The sequence below is a fragment of the Labeo rohita genome, chromosome 12 (assembly GCF_022985175.1).
Source record: "Labeo rohita strain BAU-BD-2019 chromosome 12, IGBB_LRoh.1.0, whole genome shotgun sequence".
Classification (NCBI taxonomy): domain Eukaryota; kingdom Metazoa; phylum Chordata; class Actinopteri; order Cypriniformes; family Cyprinidae; genus Labeo; species Labeo rohita.
In genome coordinates, this window is record NC_066880.1 from 11,541,380 (window position 1) to 11,557,007 (window position 15,628).

At 34.2% G+C, this 15,628-nt stretch overlaps 1 protein-coding gene across 1 annotated transcript; it reads left to right on the forward strand.

Moving 5' to 3' along the window:
• Window positions 1-8,925: 8,925 nt before the first annotated feature.
• Window positions 8,926-13,400, forward strand: trub1 (TruB pseudouridine (psi) synthase family member 1). Its single transcript, XM_051124435.1, has 8 exons — window positions 8,926-9,066; window positions 9,214-9,312; window positions 10,231-10,286; window positions 10,386-10,467; window positions 10,557-10,629; window positions 10,732-10,871; window positions 12,494-12,550; window positions 12,649-13,400. Exons 1-8 carry the CDS (start codon window positions 8,943-8,945, stop codon window positions 12,873-12,875), a joined length of 858 nt encoding a protein of 285 aa, XP_050980392.1. The 5' UTR covers window positions 8,926-8,942; the 3' UTR covers window positions 12,876-13,400.
• Window positions 13,401-15,628: the final 2,228 nt, after the last annotated feature.

Genomic DNA, 15,628 nt, shown 5'->3' on the forward strand with positions numbered 1-15,628 from the left:
GCTTAGTCAACACGAAATGTTAAGTTGTACTACATGAAAACGTGGATTTTGAGTTTAGTAAACTTAAGGAAGCACGAACACCTTTTTTTTTACAGTGCAGTAACGTGATATTTAGCCAACTGAATGCGAATTTTACCAGGGAAACCCTGCCAAAAAACATGTATTTTACCCCTGGAATGCCTAGGGAACAATCTCGAAATGCAACTGACCCTTCGAAAAACCCACCCTCCTTAGTTCCGACAAACAATGCCGCTCTCACACTACACATCATGTTCTAACGCAGTGAAAAATACATCGCGGAGCAAAGAGGAAACTGATAACACGCCGACAGACAAGACAGAGCAGCTTACTTCTGGTATGAAACAAGGTCTCAGGTTTAAATTGTCATTTTTTTAAGAAATTCAAACAATAAATACCATCTTTTCTTCTTTACTTGAAGCAGGAAAAAAGCGTGAACAACAGAACATATTTTATATTTCAACCACGGAAAAATGCCAATACACAATGTTTCAAGTCCACTGAAGTTAATCTACTCTCCTTTCTGATTGGTCAGATCGCCTGTCAATCAAGCTGTTTGCGAAGGGTCAATTGGGCAAAATTTTTGGTTAGTTTTAAGTAGCAACTGAAAACCTGGCAACCTTGACTGCTTTTATGATTCATCTTCGAATTCATTTACACAACCTTGATTGATTCAAGAACAAAACAAGTGTCTGGCTTTGAGGCCAAGCTTGATAAGACTGTCAGTGGCTATACATTTATGATGACACAAAGTTTGTTTATGTACGCATTTATCTTATGAGTTTTGGATGTTTACGTTAACTTACAAAGATGGAGATCTGAGGGTCATTCTTGAGATTTGGTAACAATTCAACTTGGAAAATACTTATTACCACATAACTACAAATGATTCATTTTCTAAATACCCCACATAATTAGGCACAGGTCAAACCTAAAAAAAAAATAATATTCTCCCACCTAATAATAAACCTTTTATTATTTTCAGGTTTTTTTTTTTTCAGATTTAGATACCTTTGTTCTCAACCCCACAATGGAACAAAAATGGGATTGGTTTACACAGAACTTGTTATTAAAAAAAAATCACAATTTTTACATGACTGAAGCTTAAATTACATCTATCGTCTCTTTATTTTTGTTAAAAAAAAGTTTAATTCAAAAGTTTAACTAAAACCACAATTTTAATGTTTAAGTCCTTAAATTATAGAGTCTAAATTATAATGGGCGTAGAAATGTTAATGCGACGGGGTTGAGTTCAGACTGAGGCACATAACGTTAAAGTCTGTTTTTTATAAAATATGTTTTAGGTCTTTTTAAATATATATATTTTACAAGAAAGGAACACAAATAAATGCTTACATTATTGCCAAAAATCACAGACACTATGCACATTTTGTTAATAATTTTCTAATTTTCTCAGTGAAGTGCCTCAGGGACATGACAAAATCCTTGGTTTAGGATAGATATTCGATTTTTATTTTAAAAAATTAAAATGCAATCATTATTTTTATTCATTATAATGGGCATTCCAAAGTATTGTGGAAGACCACCAATTTAGAAACACTTCAGACAAAGACAGGGGACTGAAATATTCCCGAATTTCAGGAACGACCCATGACTTGCCATTATATTAACTTTAGTCAGTGTTGTTGTGTTTACAGGTTCAATATTCAAAGCTCATGTGAAAACAAGCGGACTCACATCAGTAACTAAATTATAAAGGTGTGACTTGAATGCAGCGTTAACACAACAGTTTGAGAGTCACACCTGTTACGACTGTCAATCCCAAACTTTTACTCTATAAATGTAACATGGAGGGAGGAGAAGACTACTAAATCACTCACACAAGAGATTCGTTCCAATATATTGATTAATTCAGGAACGAAACGCACCATACCCGTGTTGCTCATATCAGCATTAATGGTTGATCCTGCTTTTATTCTATTTTAAAATATAAATGATTTAATCATAACCGCTCTTAACAGACTTCGTATAAACAGTGCCATTACTTCATATCCCAAATTCAGTAAATTCAAAGATAGTTATTTGCCAGATCCTGTTATTTCGCTTAATTGACTGTGTTGAAACTATGTGCAGGAGTGATTCATACTATTTAACCAACAAATGCAACTCTGACTAAACCTAATTGACTAAGCAGGATATAAAGAAAGCGTAGCAGTGAGCTGGACAGCAGGAATTATGATGTGTCATTCTGCTGAATTAAAGTGATTGTGCTTCCGTGTCTCTAAAGCAAAGTCAATGTCAAACATTGCAGCAAAACTCCAAGCACTCTGGCCTCCATCCTGCTCACCCCATCAACAGACAAGTCTCAGACTCTGACAGCCACTTAAAGCAATGATAAGAGACATATCTTACAGGGGCTTGGATGACCTGAATTGGGACAGTGATAAGTAGAGCACACCTCGTTTACAACCCTCAGTCTAATCAGTCTTGAAATATCTCACAAGAAGTTAGAATTTAGTCATTTAGAATTATTTTCTTGTGTTTTAACACATTAGATGGCAGAATTTGAATTTTTGGGGGATCTGTACCTCATCAGTTTTCCATCTCTTAAAAACCGCCAATTTCAGAAGGTGGAAGTGACAGAGCTGTCACAAATTCATCTTGCTAGTGGAACATATGTGAGGGCTGTTGGGAAAGAAAACAGTGGTATCATTGCTCTGATTAAAGCACAAACAAAAGCAAATCTTGAGAGGTTTCTGCTCGCTGGATGTTGTTAGAGGCGGTTTACTTTTCCGATTCTCACACTGATTTCAGCTGACAGCTTTAACTGGGCTTCCCTAGGGGCAGACAATGATCTTGGGTCCGAGAAATGGAGATACAGAGAGAAAGAGGGAATGCACCACAAACAGATCAGTGAACAATGGGAGGATATTGGAAATCATATCAAGAGGATGTGCCAGGAAGTGTTTAATCGTTTGTTCTTTTGAATATAGGAGAACGGAGCTAGTTGTCACAATTTTTGCTTTACTCCTATTCATTTTAAAAAATCCATACCTTAAAATGTGGCTACAAAAATGTAATTGTTTATTTCCACCATTACAGGTACAGTCCATTTAACACACATTAACCTTTTTGTGACAACATGCCCCAATAGCAGAGCATGTTTTCACAGTATATACAGTGAAATCAAAAGTTTACATACATCTTGCAGAATCTGCAAAATGTTAAATATTTTACCAAAAATAAGAGGGATCATACAAAATGCATGTTATTTTTTATTTAGCACTGACCTAAACAAGATATTTCACATAAAAGACGTCTACATATAGTCCACAAGACAAAATAGTAGTTGAATTTATAAAAATGATCCCGGTCAAATGTTTACATATACTTAATTCTTAAGACTGTGTTGTTACCTGAATGTTCAATAGCTGTGTTATTTTTTTGTTTAGTTGCTCGTGAGCCCCTTATTTGTATTGAACAGTTAAAGATCTGTCTTTTCACACTGAGAACAACTGAGGGACTCATATGCAACTATTACAGAAGGTACAAAAGCTCACTGATGCTCCAAAAGGAAAAACTACGCATTAAGAGCCAGGGGGTGTAAACTTTTGAACACAATTAAGATGTGTAATTTTTTCTTATTTTGCTTAAATATCATATTTTTTTTTTATTTAGTACTGCCCTTCAGAAGCTACAGAAGATAGTTACATGTTTTCCAGAAGACAAAATAAGTGAAATTTACCCTGATCTTCAAATTCCAAAAATTTTCACCCCCAGCTCTAAATGCATTGTGTTTCCTTCTGGAACATCAGTGAGAGTTTGAACCTTCTGTAATAGTTGCATATGAGTCCCACAGTTGTCCTCAGTGTGAAAAGATGGATCTTATAATAATATAGTCACTGTTGGAAAGGGCTCAAAAACACAAAAATGCTGAAAAACCTGGAGGATTTTTCTGAAGGACAGTGGACAGTTTAACTGTTCAGGACAAACAAGGGACAAGGGGAAAAAACACAGCTGTAGATAATTCATGTAACAACACAGTATTAAGAATCAAGTGTATGTGAACTTTTAAACTTTTTGAACTATTATCTTGTGGTCTATATGTAAATGTCTTTTATGTGAAATATCTGATTCAGGTTAGTACTTAATAAAAAAATAACATGCATTTTGTAAGAACCCTCTTATTTTGGTAAAATAATTCACATTTTGCAGATTCTGTATTGTAAGGTGGAACGATAGAACCTGCCATTAAATAGCTTTTGCATGCTGTTTTGTGAATTGTTTCATCATGCATAGCCTTTTTGACAACCTCCCTGTGTGACAGACTGCCCCATTTACCCCTACTTAGATGCTTTAGATGCATTCTTTCACTCTGTCAAACTTATTCCATAGATTTACAAACGCTTGGTGTTGCAATTGCACTCTAGTGACCTCAAAGATTAAAATAAAATGACTGGACACCTGGGAAAATTCTTGCTGATCTTAAATGCAAAGTTTAAAGTGACCTCTATTACTCCAGGCTACTCAGGGTTGTATAGGGACACGGCAAGAAAAACATAAACTCGAACTTAAAAGTATTAGACAGCGCTGTGTATGGGACTTCACCAAAATGTAACGGTCTGAAAGCAAACTCAAAACCAAAGTTAAACACACTTCCAGCCAAAAAGTCAGAAGCAGGAATTTTATGACCAAAAACCTCCAGGGTATAACTATTCTGCATCTATGTTGGTTTAAGTTGCACTTTTTCTCATTTAGATTTAATTTAAAAAGAAGGCTGCACCATTTGAAGAAAAACACCATTCTTGAGAACTAACTATAAAAAAATGACATAAACCCTGTAATGCTGGCATTCATCCACTCAAGCCTCTCTATAGAAATAGAGATAGAAAAGCAAGTCTCAGACTGAAGTCACAAAAGCTAAATCAATAATGCTGCAACACTTTTCAAGAATAATTTCTTAGATCCACAAGTTTTTGAACACATGCTGTAATTATAGCCTGGTCAGGGCTTATGTCTGTGGCTCATGGTAGCAGTAGCCCGAATCTTTAAATAGACTCAGCCCCACAAATCAACTGCAGCGGTTGCGGTGTGTCTGTAATTGAAGTCCAGAAACCATTTGAACTGTCAAAGCAAGAATAATAAGAAGAAACATTCAGTGGGCGTATACACAGCATCATCTCGCGTGACGCTAATATGAAAGGAAGAGCATCCAACAGTGAAAGGACAAATGCAAATAATACACTAGTTTAGTAATAGGCTTTGTTTCTTCTCCGTGTCCTTTCTTTAAGTCAGAAAAGGAGGTAATTGCTTTATTTAACCCTTCAGTTGCCTTCAGATCATTTTTTTAAGCCTGCAAAGAATATACAACAAATATCACATTGCTTTATAAACTGGAACCAGATCTTGTCAAGAATACCTGAAAAAATTGTGAGATATTATGCAATGTCAAAAAGGGAAATTATCAAAAAGCATTTTCCTTTTACACAAATTGTGTTAATCCACCAATAATTTAAACAATTAACAAATTAAAATTATTTTATAATACACCTCAGAAGCAGAAAAAAATTATTTTCTTTAAGCGGATCTAATCAGGTGTAGTTTAGGACAAAAGGGGGTTAATAATTCATTACTATACATTAAAACTATACATTAAGAGCCAGGGGGTGTAAACTTTCGAACACAATTAAGATGTGTAATTTTTTCTTATTTTGCCTAAATATCTTTTTTTTTTTTTTCATTTAGTACTGCCCTTCAGAAGCTACAGAAGATACTTACATATTTCCCAGAAGACAAAATAAGTGAAATTTACCCTGATCTTTAAATTCCAAAAATTTTCACCCCCAGCTCTAAATGCACTGTGCTTCCTTCTGGAACATCAGTGAGAGTTTGAACCTTCTGTAATAGTTGCATATGAGTCCCTCAGTTGTCCTAAGTGTGAAAAGATGGATCTTATAATAATATAGTCACTGTTGGAAAGGTCTCAAATACACAAAAATGCTGAAAAAAGGGAAATTATCAAAAAGCATTTTTGTTTTACACAAATTGTGTTAATCCACCAATAATTTAAACAATTAACAAATTAAAATTATTTTATAATACACCTCAGAAGCAGAAAAAAAGCTTGGTTTCTTTAAGCGGATCTAATCAGGTGTAGTTTAGGACAAAAGGGGGTTAATAATTCATTACCAAACATTAAATGTTTAATGCTGACGCATGCAATAAATCAATGTGAATATGAATCAAAGTTTGATGATTAATTAAATGTATATCAACACATGATCTTAATCTTTATAATACAGCTTAATAGTGTTTGTAATAATATATTTTTACATTATGTTGCATGCATTATTAGATTAACTCACATGCAGTTGTCAGATTTGATGTATGCAAAAACAAGTTTCAGCACAGGTGTAGAGACATGGGTCTCAAGCCTCTCAAGTTTAAAGGTAGCTTCATTTTTAGCAGGATGAAACACGTGTCACATTCACTGACCTCTTTTGAGTACGTATGAGTAAGACACTTGTCCTCACAAATTAGGAAATGCCTTTTTAAAACTACATAAAGCTGGTTACCTCTTGTTGACATGATGCGGTATGATAAACTGTGGATTCTCCTCCTGAAATGATGATGGTTGTGGTCGGCAATGTGCCTTTCAATCCAAAATACAGTTCCCCGACTTTAGATAAGCAGAAAGTGTGCGAGCTCTATGTCCATGAGCAGCGGAGCAGCTCTGGCGCTCGGCATCAGTGATCACTACTAAGCGCTGGAGAATAACGGGAACCAGAGGCTTACACAATGGGCGTGTCCTGCATGACAGACTGACTGCTACGGTATGTGGCTACAGTTACCACTGAACCGGTTATATTTTGACAAGCCACTCCTGCTTTAATAGTATCCGCTGTTTTTCTGAATAGTAACTTCTGATTTCTAACAGATAGTGAAGTTTTTATATTTTACCTTTTAGATAATTTCTATTCGAAAATTAAAATCACTGTGATCTGCCCAGCGTATAAATGTATAAAAGATCGCACTTAGTTAAAATTTACCATTTTAAAATGTCCCAAATTGCATTAATAAACACAATAATAATAATGTTATAATAACAATAAAAAACATCCCTAGTATACACGATAGTAGTCTAATTGCATTCTTAATGCTACTATAATAATACTTATTCATAATAGCCTACTTATTCTCATTTGTCTAAATTCTATAATATATTCATATGCAAAAATATAACAAAGAAACACCCGACACACTGGTTTTGTTTATCCTACTGTATGTCTAAATACTTTTTCAGTAATAGCGGGTAAATGTCGCCATCGTGTGGATTCATATTTTACTATGAACTTCAAAAATATAATCTTCGACGTATTTGAATAAGTGTATCATTTAATAAGGGCTGCCGACTTTTAAGTTCAGCTTGGAGTGAGATTTTTTATATATTTGTATATACTGTACATATAAGGGGATACAAATCCTTTGTTGAATGCCTTTTTATCAACATTTTAAACGTGGGTTAAATTCAGTATTTGCTTGCATTCATTGTGTGTACCTATATGAGTATAATTTAAAAAAGGATGCAAGTTGTTAACTTGTTTAATTTCACATTTTAAAGTCTAGTGTTTAATCATGTCTAAATATTCATTCAAATAAAAACATAAAAATAAGTAAGCAGGTTTGACCTGCAATATTCTAGATGCATGTATATTTAGTAAATAGCCATACAGGTACCTATTGGGTAAACCATGGCATCACAGAATGACTCATTTTCCTCTTTCAGTTGGAATTTAAAACCGTTTTCTCTATTTTAACCTTAAATACTACACTAATTGTAATATAAATAAAAAAATGTTAAGTCCATATTTGAACGGACCATAATTATCACACAAATAGTATTTAGTACCAACAGATTTCCTCAAAATATTAAACAAATATATAATATAGAATATAGAATATAGAACTATAATATAGAATATTTATTTAACTGAAAAAAAAAAAAAAAAAAAAAAAAAAATAGTTAGGCTGAATGGTCACATTATAAGAAAGGAATACCTAAGGGTTAAATACAAGAAAACCATACTAATGTTGCTTCTCCATCACTCTCCAGAATAAAATTATACTGTAAATGTCATCGACGTAATAATGAATGCATAATATGCTGTAATGTTTACCAAAAAATGCTGCAAATACCTGTATAGTGAAGCTGTCGTCTATACTACTTAAACCCATTCAAATGTGAAGCCATGAACCACGTGACCGCGTGGCGGCGACGCCGGCGAGTTCAAGGCTTGTCGCAACACTTTTTCACTTTTTTAACTGAAACGCTACATTTTAAGATTCATGTCCCATTAAGTGCGCCAAAACGGCATTTATAGTTTGAATTTAATATTAAAATGTACAAAATTTGAAAGCTGAGACTTTCATATCGCAATAATATTTTAATGATACATAATCCTGGTAAGATTTTATTTTATACGACATAGTAAAATACGAAGGAGGAAAATGTTTTTAATAAAGCAGCAAATTATATTATAAACAAGGTCCAGTTTTTCTGTGCAAGCACCGCATGCGATGTAATATAAAATAAAAGTTGTCCGCCACAGCTGATCAAGAGTCAGCTTTCCCATTTCAGTTATAGTTACAATTTGGGAAACTGATCCTAGACCTGCATTTGCGAGTTTTATCCTGGAGCAGTCAATTATAGTCAGACAGTAAATTTAAGTGATATAATTCCCATCTGAAATCATAAATAAATATAGAAATAGAATATTCCCCGCGATTGCAAATTGAAAGACTGCAATATCAAATATTACAATTCCAATTGAGGGTGATCTTATGTCTGTTTCGAAGGCGCTTACTAGAACCATTTTACCCAAACGCGATCGGTCACTCTTAAAAGAACTACAAATACCTATATACGACTGACGTCATCATCTCGCGCCGTGATATCAACAAGCATGGCTGTACAGAACAGTTCACTATCCAAACTGCAGTCTTTGAATGGTATATTTGCCATTTATAAGAAACAGGGTCCCACCTCCGCAGATGTGTTAAACACACTGAAGAAGGCGCTTTTAAAAGGTAGGCGCCTTTTTAGTTTTGTTTTTTAAGGGCGTCTTAATTCATCCTTTGCAGTTGATGTCAGTCCTACATTGGGCGATGTGATAATCACTCATAAAATAATTATCAGAGTATTTTGTATTGTTTAACGAGTTTGCCCTTACACAGAGGCAGGGGTTGCAAATCCCAATCCTCGCAAAAGGAAGAAGCAAGCTTTAAAAATTGGCCATGGCGGCACCCTGGACAGCAATGCTTCTGGTGTACTTGGTAAATATAAATCAATTATCTTCTTCTATTGTGAAACACTGTACAAACTGAAATTTAAACAAAGAGCACTGATGTGGTCTTGCCAGCAATTTTCAATTACATGTTTTCTGACATTTAAAAATGCAAATGAGGCATTATGTAATTAAATGCACAGTATAAATGCACAATGTTTTCATCAGTTTTAGAACAGAAATTCAAACTGAATAATTGGATAAAGACAGATTTTTGTTTAATTTTGTTGACAGAGTTTTTTTTTAAATCACTATTATACAAATGTCACCATATTTAATTATAAACATTCTTTTTAATAATATGAATTTAATAAAAACATTTTGCTTCCATAACAAGGCATTAAAAACAATGGTTTTGCTTGTCTTCTTTGCTTTTTTGTGTTCTTTGCTTGTCTTCTTGCCTTAAGTAGAATATGTGACCTTGGACCATAAAATCAGTCACAGGTCATTTTTTTAAAACCGAAAAGCTGAAATTGAAAAGATTTCCATTGATGTATAGTTTGTTAGGATGGGACAATATTTGGCTGAGATACATCTGTTTGAAAATCTGGAATCTGAGGGTGCAAAAAAAAAATTCAAAATATTGAGAAAATCTTTAAAGTTATTAGCAATGAATATTGCTAATCAAAAATAAAGTTTTTATATATTTATAGTTGGAAATTAACACGATATATTCATGGAACATGATCCTTACTTAATATCCAAATGATTTTTGGCATAAAAGAAAATTTTTTAATTTTGACCCATACTATTGTTGGCTATTGCTACAAATATACCCGTGCTACTTATGACTGGTTTTGTGGTCCAGGGTCACATATAATACAATACATAAATGCAATATATAAAACAGAATGTGAAAGAATATGATATTATATGAAATGTGTAAAAAAAATGTAATGTTTCGCAGTGGTTGGAATTGGTGAAGGAACAAAGATGCTCACTACAATGCTTGCAGGATCAAAGGTAAGTATTTTCTGGATCACATCTTATTTGTGGTCTTTCTACATTTGTCATTTGAATGTTTTATTACTGTAACATTCAATTCTATGGTCTTTTTCATAGAAATACAGAGCTGTTGGAGAGTTAGGCAAAGCAACTGATACTCTTGACGCCACAGGAAATGTTGTTGAAGAGAAGAGCTATGGTGCGAATCATGGTTTTGTGGCTACACTTGTGATGAGGGAGTGGATATCTCACATACGTCAGTATATAAAGATTGCTTGTTTTTCCCAGATCACATCACAAAAGAGGCTTTTGAGGAGAAGCTGAAGCAGTTTACGGGTGAAATTATGCAGGTTCCACCTTTGTAAGTCAATGCGTTCTGCTTGATATACAATACAGTTCTCACAGAAGTCTAAAGGGATTATGTTTCTTGATGTCATAGACATTCTGATGTTTGCGTTTAAAGATATTCAGCACTGAAGAAGGATGGCCAGCGCATGTCTGTCCTGCTCAAGCAAGGCCATGAGGTTGAGGCTAAACCTGCACGTCCAGTCACAGTGTACAGCCTTTCCTTACAAGACTTCAATCCTCCGCATTTCACCCTAGGTTTGTCTTTAATATGGCATATTTGGAAAGACATAAGATACAGTGCCTTGCAAAAGTATTCATACCCCTTCATTTTTGTCACATTTTATGTTGCTGCCTTATGTTAAAGGAGAAGTCCACTTCCAAAATAAAGATTCACATATAATGTACTCACCCCTTGTCATCCAAGATGTTCATGTCTTTCTTTATTCAGTCATAAAGAAATTATGTTTTTTGAGGAAATCATTTCTGCAGTTTTCTCCATATAATGGACTGCTATAGTGCCCCAATTTTGAACTTCCAAAATGCAGTTTAAATGCTGCTTCAGACGATCCCAAATGCGGTTGTAAATGATCCCAGCCGAGGAAGAACGGTCTTATCTAGCGAAATGATTGGTTATTTTAATTAAAAAATACAATTTAAATACTTTTTAATCTTAAACGCTCATCTTACCTTTCTCCACCCTGAACGCTGTGTATTCTGACTCAAGACAGTTAGGGTAAGTCGAAAAACTCCAATCGTATTTTCTCCCTCAACTTCAAAAATTATTTCAAAATCATCCTATATCGCTGCAGAAGTACCGACCCAGTCTTTGCAAAGTGAACATGCAAAGAAGATCAAACACCCTTAACAAAAATGGTAAAACAGTGATATAGGACGATTTCGAAGTTGAGGGCGAACATGAGATGGGAGTTTTTTGACCTACCCTAACTGTCACGAACCAGAACAAAAACGGTCCAAGCAGAGTAAGACAAGACGTGCGTTTGGCATTAAAAAGTATTGTAAATTGTATTCTTTTTATTAAAATAACCGATCTTTACGCTAGATAAGACCCTTCTTTCTCAGCTGGGATAGTTTACAACAGCATTTGGGATCATTTGAAGCCACATTTCAAAATCGGGGCACCATATCAGCCCCATTATATGGAGAAAAATGCTGAAATGTTTTCCTCAAAAAACATAATTTCTTTACGACTGAAGAAAGAAAGACATCTTGAACATCTTGGATGACAAGGGGGTGAGTAAATTATTTGTAAATTGTTGTTCTGGAAGTGGAGTTCTCCTTTAAACTGCTTTAAATAGCTTTTTTCCCACATCATTCTACACTCCATACACCATAATGGCAAAGCAAAAAACAGGTTTTTAACATTTTTGCAATTGTATTAAAAATATAAAACTGAAATGATTCTGTTGCATAAGTATTCATACCTTAATCTGGGACGGTTAAAATTTAGCTCAGGAGCATTCATATTGCTTGTAGATGTTATTACACTTCAAGTGATGTTAACCTGTGGCAAATTCAATTGAACGGGCATGATTGGAAATGCACACGTCTTAATAAAAGGTCTAACAGCTGAAAATGCATATCAGAGCAAAAACCAAGTGCTGAGGTTAAAAGAATTGCCTGTAGAGCTCAGAGACAGGATTGCATCAAGCCACACATCTGGGGAAGAGTTCAGAAAAAATTCTGCTGCATGTAATGCTAAATTTCTTCAAATCTGTTTCAACAAATTTTCTTTTTGGGGTGCACTAGGTTAGAAAACTTTTTTTTTTTTTTTTTTTTCCCAAAAAATCTTAATGTCAGGCTAAACAGCTTTGGTTCATCTTGTTCATTACATTAAATTCATTTTTTTGCATTTACAGATGTTGAGTGTGGAGGTGGGTTTTATGTCAGAAGCTTGGTTGATGATCTTGCAAAAGGTAGCACTCTAAAGACTTTTGTTGTAATACTACCCTCAAACATTACCATTTAATTTACTTGACATAATAATTTGATTTTCACCACTGTACCACCACAGCTCTATCATCCTGTGCTCACATCAAGGAACTTACTAGGACCAAACAGGGTCAGTTCACACTGGAAGAGCACGTATTGAAGGAGGATCGCTGGACATTGACAGACATCTCACAGGCTCTGCAGCCCTGCCCAAAGCCATCACGGCAAGAGAAGAATGACAAGAAAGCAAAATCAAAGCATAACACCCAACCTGAAAGTGAGGGTGACGATGGAGATCAAAATGATTAAAGGTGATGAAAGAACCCAACTCGTACACCAATTACATTCTTAGTGAGAGAACTGTTGGAAATTGCCTGGTCCACTCTGATTTGATTTGGCTTCTGTTACTTATTCATGTGTATTTATCTTCATGGCCAAGTGAGGATAAAACAGGTGGTATTGGTATGTTCAAGCTGATAGAATTTACTACAGTGTGCAAAACAAATTCAGTTATCATGTTGTTTCAGTTTAGTAACCACTTGACTGTAGTTCGTATGGTGCCAAGAGAAATAAAATATCACTGTTTTGATTATAGATTTTGTTAAGTTGAAGCTGCACTGTTATTGAAGTGATTAAACAACATTTGGCACTGTCATTTTTAAGCTATGTAAGCCCAAGTGTGCCATAGGTAGATGGCATTTTCTTTCTTTGTATTTTTTTTTTACACATTGACAAGCTATTAAAGTTTATTATGGATTAATAATGCACCTGAATTCACTTAATGAAAAAAGAAAAATATACTTGAAAATAAAGTTATTTTGGTTTGTTAATGAATGCCTGTGTCTTTAAAATTTCTTTGCTCCATGTCCAGTAAATGAATGAAGCAGAATTTTCAGCAGTCATTACTGCAGTCTTTGGTGTCACATAATCCTTCAGAAATTATTCTAATATGTGACACTGGACCACAAAAATATTCATAAGTAGCACGGGTATATTTGTAGCAATAGCCAACAATACAGTCGAAATTATTGATTTTTCTTTTATGCCAAAAATCATTAGGATATTAAGTAAAGATCATGTTCCATGAAGATATTTTGTACATTTTCCTACCATAAATATAGCAAAACTTAATTTTTGATTAGTAATATGCACTGCTAAGAACTTTAGAGTTCTACTACTTTAAAGGTGATTTTCTCAATATTTTGATTTTTTTTTTTTTATTTGCATCCTCAGATTTCAGATTTTCAAATAGCTATATATATATATCGGCCAAATATTGTCCTTTCCTAACAAACCATACATACATTATTTATTTATTCAGATGATGTATAAATCGCAATTTAAAAAGATTGACTCTTATGACTGGTTTTGTGGTCCAGGGTCACACATGCCAGTTTGGTGCTGAAAAAAAAAACATTTCTTACTATTATTATTGCTGAAATTGTTTGTGCTGATTAATATTTTTGTCCAAACTCTGATACAATTTTTTTCTTCATTTTCATTTTTCAAGATTTTTTGATGAATAGAAAGTTTAAAGGAACAGCATTTTTCAAAAAAGAATCTTTTTGTGATTTTGATTAATTTAATGCATCCTTGCTGAATAAAAGTATTAATTTCTAGTATGAATTAAAATATTTTTTAAGAGAAAATGTGTCTTCCTGACTGCTAACACAAACATTTAAAAAATATACACATAAGCCAAACCTAAACACATTACAAAAATATGTAATTGAAAAGCAGATTTCAAATAACACAGAAAAACACACAATTACACACAAAGATTTATCTAAAGAAGTATGATCATAGTCAAATTGAAATTAGCTTTTTAGACTGTTTTTATTAGTGTACTCAGATACTAATCCCTCTTAGTCAGGAATTTAAGTTCATATTCAACTCCTCTGCTCCCAGATTCTGTGTCCACCCATACTTTAATAGCATTAAGATCAAAGAACAAAATCATGTGAAATATATACCCCACCTCCTTGGTGACTTAGTATTTAGAGAGAAGAGGCAGTGCAGATCTCTGAATTGGCACGGATAAATTGCTAATATCTTTTTTCACTTTCAGCTCACAGTTAAATTTTTTACTACAGTATAGCAAGAGTAGCTGTTATTCACACCACTTCAAGTGCTCTAACTATGCAGTTATACTATATTATTAAATGTTTACCGGCTGGGGGCACTATGGTGCTTTTGCTTCTTGAAGGATTTATGGCATGCCTGAAGTGCAAAGGAATGAATAGTAACTCACCTGTGATTTACACACAACAATATATGCTTATCTTGCAGGTCAATGCTGTTGTATTACTGGACAGTCATGCCACATGTGCTTTCTGACAGGCTGGGACATGCATGTGCAGTAACTGTGGTGCTCAGTGTTGCCTGAGGCTTTGATTCTTTCATTCCTGAAGGTCTGAGGAGAAAGTGTCATGTTCCCTAGTGGGCCATGAAAGAATGTAGCTCCAAGTAAGGCAGGAATGTTCATAGACTGGAATATGTGGAGCACACACTGTATGAATTAACAATAACAATAAGTTTATTGTATAAGTGTTAATTGTCATTCTTTTAACTTCAAGTTTGCTCTTTAGCATGGACACCCATGTATTTTAAACAAACAGCTCTGTTCCTAAAGTCAGCGTTATAATGCAGCGGTGTTATCCATCTGTTTATTGCCTGACTGAATGGGGCTGTTGTGATGGGAATGATCTAAAAAAGGGAAGTCTGTTAGGTGTGCGAATCATAACAAAGCCTTATAATTGTCCATGTGGAATATTAAATTCCCAACTGAATTGAGTGTTTTATTATGTCCTGTTTAACAACTGGCAGATTTACTCTCGTGTATATATATATGTTATACATTTTATGGTCTAAAAGAGACCCACCCTAGCATTTGCTCTGTACTATGAATCAAACTGGGTATTGTACTTTGTCACTTTGTTTTTGTTATTCAGCAAGGATGTATTGAATGAGTCAAATATGACAGCAATACTTTTACATTGTTAAAAAATACACTATATATAAAAAATACTTTTTTTAAAAAAAAAGGTGCTCTTTTGAATTTT